The 11,961-nt window shown below is 30.7% G+C and overlaps 1 protein-coding gene across 1 annotated transcript; it reads left to right on the forward strand.

Annotated features, from left to right (window-relative positions):
* The first annotated feature begins 244 nt into the window (after positions 1-244).
* LOC132724996 (titin-like) lies at positions 245-11,961 on the forward strand. Its single transcript, XM_060709994.1, has 9 exons — positions 245-581; positions 850-1,185; positions 1,574-1,861; positions 2,269-2,562; positions 2,879-3,181; positions 3,741-3,858; positions 4,308-4,348; positions 4,760-4,900; positions 11,669-11,961. The coding sequence occupies exons 3-9, from the start codon at positions 1,594-1,596 to the stop codon at positions 11,959-11,961; spliced, it is 1,458 nt and encodes a 485-aa protein (XP_060565977.1). The 5' UTR covers positions 245-581; positions 850-1,185; positions 1,574-1,593.

Raw genomic sequence — 11,961 nt, forward strand, 5'->3', positions numbered from 1 at the left:
GCAGTTTCCAGAGTTGATTTTAGAAATAAATTGAATTACATTTTTATAAATAATTGTTTATTTCCGTCCTTTGTTCTTTCATAGTTTGCATGTGGTAATAATAATTAACTGCATAATGACCTAAAGAACATTATTATTATTCAATTTCTGTTGACGAAGTGGCAAATGTCTCTTGATTTTTTTTATTTGGGTGAATTTCTTAAAAAATATATGTATATATATAAACATTTTAATCATTGTTACAGGTATAGTATCAGAAAACCCAATTATTTCGCCGGCTTTCAATAATGTATTGGTAAACAGCAGTTTAGAATTGGCGTGTTATACTAATAAAAACGTAAAAAGTACACAATGGGGAAGTTTAAATCACTTGGACACATTTTCGCACCTGTATCGTTCGGACAATGAAAGCTGTATAACAGATGGGTTCCTGGCTGACGATCGATATTTTGAAACGAGTTGCTATAGTAGCGGTACCTTCAAAATAAACATAAAACGTGTAAATTTAAGTAACCATGGTCAAGAATGGTATTGTTACGGCGATAATAGAAAAAGTAATATTGCTAATATTACTGTTCGAGGTAAGAATGTATCTTTTTTTGAATATTGTACAGCATTTTACTAGTCAAAACCCCGAAAATCAAGAAAAATAAAACAACACTGAAGTGAAGTACGTGGCAACATTTCACAGCTGTGACGCGGCGCCTAACACCTGCTATAAAGCCAGGGAACATACACATTTGAAATACAACTTAAAGATTCATAATCAATCGATTTTTCTTTTAAATGTAACGATTTCTAATGTTTGAATTGATAATATCATAGTACATTGTATGTATATATTTGCAGTTCCTGCCACGGAAGTTATCTTTGACTTTCATTCAAATGAAAGCATTTACATAAATGAAAATCAAATCCAAACTGTAAGTTGCAAAACCTCGGCGTGTTTACCAAAACCATCAATTAAATGGTACTTATGGAATCCCATCAACAATATAACCTACGATATAACAAACCATTCGACAGAATCATATATTCCAAAAGAAAACTGGCTGACAGTAGCTGAGAGTATTCTTCGGATTCTCCCGAACAGAACACTAGACCGCTGGTATTTATATTGCACAGTATGGACACAAGTGAAAGCAGCAGACATTTTCAGCAAAGAATTTGTACTGAACGTGGCATGTACGTATTTGCACTATGTATTTTAAAAGTTACATTTATTTTCCTTTTGTTCATATAAATAAGATTTATTATTTAAAGTCTAAAATGAAAGACATTAAACTGTTTAAACATTTGTGAATGTACTTATTATGAATTCAGATATTTTCGTAGGCATGCACTTTTATAGATTTGTCAAAAGGATATTTTTGTTGGTTCTCAAGTTCGAAAACTGCCTGTCTTAGCAAAAAAAGTAAAATGCAAATATTGTAATTTAAATAATTGTACACCAGAGGATGTGATCTTAAATTCGTGGTTAGGCTTATCGATGAAAACGATGCAAACAAGACTTTTTTTTTAGTGTCCCACAAAATATAATGATTTCTGCTCTAATGCGTTTTGATCATTTAAGATCCACCAGATGGTCCCCCAATGATAGCTGGCTACAGAAACGGCTCTACGATACAGGTTGTTGAGACCGAATCTGTTGAATTGACCTGTTCTGTAACTGGTGGAAAACCATTAGCGACCTTAAGAATGACCTGTTTAAACAGTAATTCAACACCAACTGTTACCAAAGAAACGACGGTGACTGTGTACATTGCACTACAAGTGAATCGCAATCATAGTCAATGCATATGCGAGTCTGATCATATCATAAGTGGTACACAAAAAACATACGTCATGCTCGATGTGTTGTGTAAGTTGAATTTCATTAAAATATTTTGATTTTTAAATGTCAATAACCATAATTGATAATTCATCTTTCACACCCACGATTTGGTAAATCTTTGAAATTACTTCTAAGAGAAAATAATTTAATTGTATTTACCTTCTCAGATGCACGTTCGAAAGTATTTTGCTGCTAAAGTAATCCTTATGTTAATATTAAACTGCTTATATGCACATTTATTAAGATAAGTGTGAACACTGCAGTAAGCCAACCGATTAAGTTGAGCTCAATTATACATCAGATGATATCAAGCGCCTTGAAGTAATTGGATCCGCAACGGAAATAGAACAAAGACTTCAGTATTGAAGTGTCGTAAGTTACAAGATAAAGATACTCCTTTTATTTATATCTACATGTATATGACACTTCTTCAGTTCAACCGCGTGAAGTCCGCTTCAACTTTGGAATGGAGGCAGGAGAAAGGTTGATTGTAAACCAAAATGAAGAGGTGACTATTCAATGTTTCGCTGAGTCTAATCCTCATCCAGACATTGTTATCAGGAATCAAAGAGATGAACAAATCAAAATGATGGAATATGCCACTCATGATGTTAAACATACTATTCCTAAAGTATCTTGTGCTGATGCAGGGGAGTATGTATGCTCTGCTAGAAATATGTTAACAAATGGACAAGGAGCGCTTTCAAGACTCATTCTCATTGTAAGATGTAAGTCTTAAAACTCCTATTCTGTCCGTTTTTATCTATCATTTGTAAATTTATCAATCTTTCGTTCATGTCTTTTCATCTATAGAAACCGTTGATCTGGAATTAGATCTAACATAAAAGATAAAGCTTTGGAAATATTATATCAATTCTCTTTCTTTAAGTAACATTGTACTAACTTGTATTAAAACATTTACGGATCATACTTACTTCACATAAAAAAATAATGAAGCACCAAGTTAAGTTTGCAAGAGACATGTATAAGTTTTAGATGACTCTTTGTGATTAAATATTTCTATATCGTTGATCATGTTTATAGGTCCTCCAAGTCCGTCAGCTGATACAGTAAAAGAAACAAAGATAACTGCTCTTCTGCATGTTGACGTCACGTTGCAATTTTTAGCTCAAGACTTTTTTGACGAGCGAAACAAAACAGCATTCGCATGGTATAAACAGAAAGTGCCATTACAAAATGACGGCAATAAGTATATAATATCATCTTATGGGTTACAATCTAACTTGATAATCAGAAATATTACATACTCAGATTATGGAAAGTACCAAGTTGTTGTCAGGAATTCATTTGGACATAATACCTACTATTATGAATTGCTGGAAAAAGGTAAAAACAATTAATGTTAAAAATTTACAATTAACATTTCCTGATAATCTACATTTCCCAAAAAGTAAAACATTTCAAAGTCACAAAGCACTCCGATGCTCCAAATTTTATGTTTCAAATGTTTCTGTTTGTTGTTCTGTAACAGTTTCGTAAACGGTAATTAATTATGGACTATATTGGTTAGTTATCTCTTGTGTTTGGCCAACTAGCAATTAGTAATGATAAAGTGGTTTTGATATTTGTAAGGAAATAAAATACCACCTTGCTTACGTTTTTAATATTCATCTCTGCTTTCTCCGCTTGATTTAGCAGTTAACATGTTTTAAATCAATTACGAACACATTATAAAACATATGTTTGCCTTTTGAAAGATCATTTACTTAAATACTTACGAAACACCACAATATAACTTACACTAGTAATTACCTTTTTAATAATATTTTATTGATGGGTAACTTATTACAGGTGCAAATGTAATCAATAATAACTTACCAATGTGAGATGGTAAATAACACGAAAGTGTTTAAGTTAATATATATAGGTTTATATTTTTTTCCAGCTCCTCAACAGTCCACTGAGCCTGTGACAGCCTCGACACTATTAAGGGTCGCAGTTGGTACATCTAGTTTCACATTTTTTGTGGTTGTATTGGCATTCTTCTATTGGATATATACCAGGTAATGAAAATGTCACCAAAGAGACAAGATAAATAAATAAATAAATGCAACAAGAAAACAAACAAACAACAACAACAAAATATACTTACAAAAACAGCAACAGAAATCCACAAAAGAAATACAAAAAAGCATCCCTCTACAAAAAAGCAGCAACAAATTAAAACACACAAAAAGACACAAAAAGATCCCAACACCAAATTATATGAAAATAAACCACTGTTTTCATGTCAAGTAATATTCAGGTCCGCATAAAAAAGTAAATTGCGTATTTCAACCACAGTCTATTTTACCTCGTCCGAAAGGTTGGTTACATTACATGTTTATCAAATAGATTTTTCTCTGTTATATTAAAGAACATGCGATAATAATTATATAAAGAACATGCGGTTAAAATATGTATGCAGCTATTTAACAGCTATTTCTATATGACTACTTATCTTTCATTTCAGACGTAAACGCACTTTGAAGATAAAAGACAGAAAAACAGCTGGTATGCAGTTTTAACGCATTCTTTAATCCGCACTTCAACTATCAGTCACAATGAAACAGGAAAATATAGAGATATCATATAAAGCTAGCTTAGTAATGATTAAAAGTTTATAGAATAAGAACAATACTAATTTGCCATTAACCAAATATTCTCTTGTGAATAAACATGACAAAGTCTTTTAAGCATGTCCTGACATTTTCACTCTATCAGAGTTTCATCTTACATTAAAACTTTATAATTCTACACAAACAAGTGTATAGTTAGGATTAAGTAAGTGTTATTATTCAAAATGTTTTCACGTTTGATTACTTTAAAAGTAATAGCGGAACGTAATATTTGAATGCTACAGTACAGTAAATCTATTTCGATTTCAATGCTTTTTTAAATTGTTCTTAAAATGTTTTGTTCTAGAGGTTATCACTGAATACCAGGCTACTACTGGGCATAATGACAATGTTGCAGAAAATGTTTATGAACAAATTGATGAGCAATACACTGCAAGAGGGGCATACATTGACATGCAAGGAATCAAAACGGATAAGGATACAAACTGTGAATATATAGATATGACAATACAAAACTTATCCGATGACAAAAATATGGATACTAACCAAATCGTTTTGTAAAAAACGTAGTCTATTTGTTTCACGTTTAATTCATATATATTTTTTCACATAAACATTTAAATCTGTAAATTTTCACAAGCCATATTGTACCTGTTGTACATAATATTTTTGAGATAATTCCCATTAATGATCTGTCCAGATTATACAATAAACTAAAACCCACCTCTCGTATGAACTGCTGTTTATTTTTAACTAGAAATAACTTAATTATAAGGTTGAATGAAGCTGATCGATATAATTATTTTTATTAGTGGATTTTAATTCATGGTTTACGTAATAAACAACTTTCTATTGGTCGCTTATAACTTTAGCGGTAAACATTTTTGTCTTTTTCACCTCTAAAGTTTTAGTTTAATCTGTATTTGGTTGGCAAGTAAAGTAGTTCACATGTTGAGATTCTAATTTGACCTTCTATCCCTCCCTATTTTGTGTGTTATCTCTATATCTAATTGTACAATAATGTTTTCATAAAGTGTATATTTCTACCTCAATGTTTGAATACTTGCTTGATGATGAATATTACTACTGTAATGATTATTGTGCTAGTATATGGATAGACAAAACTATTTTCATTCTGTTTGTTGATGATACAAATTGTCATATTTGTATTTGAAAAATGATGTGTTATAATATGAATATGATACATGTAATTTCAAGTTTACCTATATTATATTCTATCCGTATATTAACATCTAAAAGATCTAAATTTCTCATGTCTTCTCATTCAAATGAAAATTTATAATTCACATTTGTGAATAACATGGACCCTCTTGGATAACAATTCAGAAAAATACAAATGAATGTCATAGCTTCACTAGTCATTATTCTATTTTTTCCCAGTTTCCCAAATGTCTCTCCAAATGCATTTTCTTCTCTATCAATATTAAACAATATATGCTATTTTACCTAGTATATCTAATAACGCAGGAATGAGCGAGTTCGACTTCCGGAAGATGCAGGTTACCGTCGTTGTGATTGACCAAGGTCTTTCGTGTTGAACCTCTGATCTGGCATGTAAGGAAGTTATCAGTTCCTTGCAATATGAAGGCAACTAGTACAGGTAATGCCAAGGAACGATGCCGTGGCGAAACTGTGCTACAATCTACAAACATCACCACCAACACAGCAGCAATCTGTCATCACTGGCTCCTGTAATACGGTGTGTAATACAAGCGATGAAATCTTGAATAATACCATTCCGTGGGAAATGGAACACCAGCATAAACTCATATTGACATTAGTTTTAAATTATAAATAAAAAAAAATAAAGAATTGAAGTCTCAGATATAAGTCTTGTTATTTCCATTGACGTTTTTAACAAAAGTCTTGTCAACAATTTGAATGTATCTGTAACATTTAATTCTTAAAAAGAATGTGGCAGTCTTTTTATAATTAAAGAAGTTTTTATATTTTATCCTACACATTTTTCATCATCATTTTTTGGTCAATATTCATTATATTCTATTGAAATATACATAAATCTAATTCAGCCCAATTGGACAGCGAAAAAATTAGCACATAAAATCACCTAAATTGAAATACATTAAATATATCAAAATATATAGTAAATCCGAATTGTCATCTTAATAAAGATTGAGGTATGTTGTCCACAAGTAATATCCATCTGCACCTGAACTTATTGAATTTATTGAAATTTTGTCTCATGCCACTGAAATGTGGTCGTTTAACCACGTTTAGTCTGTATTTTGATTCAAAAGATAAATGATTTGAAATTTACATCTACAGTTCCAAAATTACAAAGTTTTAAGCAAAAATGTGTATTGTGTGTGTGTATCAGATCTTCAAATTATGTTTCTGCTTGACTTTATTAATAAAATATTGATGAAAACTTTAGTTGCGTTTAAAAAAGGAATATTGAAGAACGCTCAAAATGGCAACATAAAAATTGTTAAGGCTTTGTTTGATTCAGCAAGGTTATGGTATTTTGTGGTAAATGTTAGTTACCGGTTTGCCCCCTAGCACCGCTTTTAGCAGAATTAATATTTCAACATGAAAATATAGAAATTATGAATTAAGAAACATCCACGTTTGTGGGAAGGGCTTAATCAAATTTTGTAAGTACTTGTTGCCCAACTCATTTGCATTTTGATATATATTCATTATTTGTATAATATGTTTGTCAACATGTATTTAAGGCAATAAAATATGTTTAAACTAAAGAAGTCCACCGATGAGTTCATGCGGCATTTCTTGCAGTTGAAATACTTGTATATACATTCCTATATACAAAATCACTAAACATGAAACGATTATTGTATACTAGAAAGAGCAGAAACAGATAAATGAATGTTATTGAAATGAGTTGTTTTGCTTGCAAGTTTCTATTATTTCTATATTGGACAAGTAAGCAACAACTGATGGCCAGAACAAAGACAGCAGGACAGCTATGATCTCTTTTTGCACCATTAGTCATTAAAACAACATCTATTTTGCAAATCTGCTGCCTTTTATTACAAGGTAGAATGAACACAGTCTTTCTGTAGCTTTATAAAATTATTTGCCTGAACGCCTCAACATGCTGTAGGATTTAGATGTACACTATTAAAGACAGATTATATGTACAATTTAATTTTCAAAGCAAAACAGCACGTGCATTCAAACGTATCAACATATAAACCTCCAAAACATTTCCTCCAAAAAGATGCCTTGAAGAATTTAGACAAAATTATAACTGGAATATCTGTAATTGTTTTAATTGTTGGTATTGACCAATTTAGGACATTGTTTAAGAGGAAGAAAATTGATTCGGATTTCGATATCAAGGATGGGGCAAAATTATCATGTACTTCTGAAATATAACGATTTAACTAAGTCTGTTTAGGTCTTACTGTGTAAAGAATTGTTTTTTATATTAATAGAAAATGATCACAGCAAGGAATTTCCTCCTTTTTAAAAAAATCTTCGTCTGTGTATTTGTGATTCGAACATCCAACCAATCAGGGTACCCAATTTTTTTTAACAGCCCCTTTTCTCCACTTTACGATTCAATTAACAATTTATCCCTAATAGTTTTAAAATTCACTTGTCATCGCTGGAGGTCTGTACAACAAGAATTTCATAAGAAAACAGTTCCAGTCCTGTGAATCAAGAATTAACTCAATAAATAGTGAGTTTCAGATATTAATATTTGATTTTACATCTAAATTTTAGTTGTTTTTTGAACTACCGCCTGTTGAGGCCTTAACGGCGATATCGATACAAATACCTAAGTCACCATTCACCATTTGATGGATATGTTTGTATTACAGTTTTCATCTAAGTAAATCATTTCAGACATTAATGAGAAAATCGGAAGCTCAATTTAACTTCCTTGAAACTTAATATAACTTCTTTGATATTTGTTAAACAACTATTGTCCTATTAATAATTAGGAAATTAAATAACTTTTGAACATTACAAAAACATGTTGCGTCCAGGTTGCTGATTTATCATTTTTTGTGTATCATTAGATAAACATTTGTCGTAGAATTGAACAATTATAGTAAATCTTGATGTCTTTATTCACCTTATTTAAAATAATTTATTGGAACTGATTGTAACATTAGTGAGTAAATAAACATTTGAAGTGTATTCATATGTATCATTGTCCGTTTGGATTTGTGAACGTAACAAATTACTATTAAAGTTCTGTTTTATAATTAAATACTTTCTAAAAAAAAACCTTGCCAATTTCCATCTACAAATTGTTTAAAGTTTTGCAGCTACTTATATCAAAACCAGTATTGTGACATGCATATTGCCATGTTAATTTTTAATGTATTTTTGCTTACTACATGTATTTGTACCGGGCTCGGGCACCAACCGTTCCTCGGGACTCTGCAGACGTTATAACACGGAAAAACGTGCGTTAACCCTATAGTATGCATGTACATTTGATTTAATGATTTAAATTTGGTAACAATTTCCAGAACTGATTTTAGAAAAGGGTTAAATATAATTAACTTTTTTTCATAAGTAATCGTTTTTAATTTTTGCTTTTGAAAGGATATGCATAAACCATATCCATGAAAACCATATTTGATAATTTCAAAATGAATATTATCAAAATATATTTTTTAGCTTTTAATTCCGGAAATAAGGCCTGTTTAGTGCAAAGCATAACTTAAATTGATGAATAACTTCATTTGAAATTTAATCAAAATGATTAAACTTTAACACCTACTTCAATTAATTCAATTTACCGACACCAACTAATATACATTTTTGTTTGAAATAAATAATACTATCGCAATTTAACATTGATCTTTTAACTTATTTTTTTAGCTCAAGACCGCATGTATATAATGAGAAATTTGTCTGAAATGGTGTCTACCAATGTGAAAAAAATGATATTCAAGTTAATATTAAGGAACTTTCATTTAAACATTATTTTAGCATAAAATAAAAAAGAAAAATTAGTTTGTTTCCTGTGTAATATGTATACAATTTGTATGAACAATGTCTCCAAAGCTCACTCGTTGAAATGAAATTTCTTCGTACACGTAAACAAACTAATATAATCTATATATTCGTCTTATCTTCTATCAAAGTTCGCAAGTGCTAAATATAATTAAATCAGTAAAAACCGAATGTACATTATTACTGACAACCTTAGAAATAAAATAGTTTTACAAGTTTGGTGAAATAGATTGCCATATTTTTCTGTACACAAATCGGCTCTTGACATTTTTTATTTGGATGAATTTTTTAACCGTAAACAGCAGATTCATATAATTTATTTTTTTAAGTATATATAAACACATTTTAATCAAATATTACAGATATTGTACCAGAAAACTCAATTATTTCGCCAGCTTTCAATGATGTATTAGAAAACAGCAGTTTGGAATTGGCATGCTATACAAACAAAAACATAACTGTTACACAATAGGGAATTTTAAATCACACGGGCTCATTTTCACACATGTATCTTTCGGACAATTGGGGCTGTATAACAGATGGGTTCCTAGCTGACAAACGATATTTTGAAACGAGTTGCTATAGTAACGGCACCTTCAAAATAAACATAAAACGTGTAAATTTAAGTAACCATGGTCAAGAATGGTATTATTTTACGAGAATAGAAAAAGTAATATTGCTAATATTACTGATTGAGGTAAGAATGTATGATTTTAGTACAGTGAAATTTGAGAAAACCGGACGCTGAGAAAATCGGAACTCTCTAAATACCGGACGAATAATTCAGTCCCAAATTTTCCGTTTTTCAAACTATTGTATTTAACATTGGCAATACCGGAATCTGTAAAAACCGAATATCGGACGGTTGATTGGGAACTACAAAGTTAATTATATAGACAATTACCCTGACAATACCGGATGCCGAATGTGTGAATAACCTTGTGTACTTATCAATTGGTTGTGTCTAATACGACGGAACAATGATTGTCTGATTTGTTATAATGTCTCTCTTCAAAGGTTAATTTATTGAAATGTATAGATGTTACCGTTTTATATAAATGCCAAAATGCACAAGGAATTGATCAGTTAAAATCAGACTGAATAAAAATAGAGTATTTTTCTACTTTGTTGCTTTTTGTATATTCATTTCCTAAAATGACAACGGAACGGAAACGACATTTATCGGCGCTAAGTTCTATTCCATGGCTGAAAAGAATTCGACGAGAGCTGTCTACAAGTGACAAAGTTAAATTAATTAAAAACATTGAAACTTTGCCTAGACCTACATAAAAATCTGATCAATATGTTATTATTATAAACAAACAATAAACTATGTTGGTTAAATCATTATCTATTACCCAAAAGTAAACATATGCGGATGCACTCGAACTTGATCTTTATGAGGTACATTTTGTAACTGCTGTTCATTTAAATCCAAACTTTTATTGTATTTATATGCAATAATGGGACAAAAACAATTAAAACATATTTTCTTGTATTTTTATAATTTCTTAATTAAGCAATATACGTACACATAATCTTGAAAATACAAATATACAGCATCCTTTGTAAGTCATTGTTCGGTTATAATATAAGATCCTGAACAGCTGAAGGGAACATTTAGAAAACCGGACCGCTGAGAAAACCGGACAAAACCATAAGTCCGAAAGCCGTCCGGTTTTCTCAACTTTCACTGTATATAGTACAGCTGTAGACTAGTGATAACGGTCAAGAAAAATAAAATGTGTGAATTTTCATTGAAATTCATTGTCAAGCTAATTCATTTAGATAACTATCTGGTGAATCTTTCTTATTGAAATATACATTTATTGAAAGTTAACATATTTCTATAGGACAGTAGCCAAAAGGTTGGTTAGATTGTTTGATATTTCATACCATGCTACGGCTCTTTTATTTTCTATTTAACCTCTGATATAGCTTTTGTTCTACTTTAAAACCTTTACTGATAATTCATCTTTCGTATGTATCAACAATTTGACAACTTTTTTTTTAAAAATTACCTGTAAGAGAGAGAAAAAAATATATTCTATTCCCAGATGCTTGATTGAAAATATTATGTTCAAGTAGTATAGTGTCGTAAGTTACACGATACAGATGCCTCAATTAGTTATATCACCATGTTTCGTTCCAAACGCTTTGTTAGAATAGTGATATTATATGCGGAAGAAATTGTGTCCTCTACATTCCTTTTAAGGCATATATTACTGAACAATAAGATAATCGCTCCGTCTAAATTTATGACACTTTTTTACAGTTCAACCGCGTGGAGTTCGCTTCAACTTCGGAATGAAGGCAGTAGAGAGATTAGTTGTAAACCAAAATGAAGAGTTGACCTTTCAATGCTCCGCGGAGTTTAATCCTCCTCTAGACATTGTTATTAGAAATAAAAGAGATGAAGAAATCATAGTGATGAAAAATACAAGTTCTGTTCAACACATTATTCATAGGGTATCTTGTGCTGATGCAGGAGAGTATGTATGCTCTGCTAGAAATATGTTAACAAATGAACAGGGAGCACTATCCAAACTCGTCCTTATCGTGAGATGA

The sequence above is a fragment of the Ruditapes philippinarum genome, unplaced genomic scaffold, assembly GCF_026571515.1.
Source record: "Ruditapes philippinarum isolate M1 unplaced genomic scaffold, ASM2657151v2 ctg5474_1_1_1_1, whole genome shotgun sequence".
Taxonomy (NCBI): domain Eukaryota; kingdom Metazoa; phylum Mollusca; class Bivalvia; order Venerida; family Veneridae; genus Ruditapes; species Ruditapes philippinarum.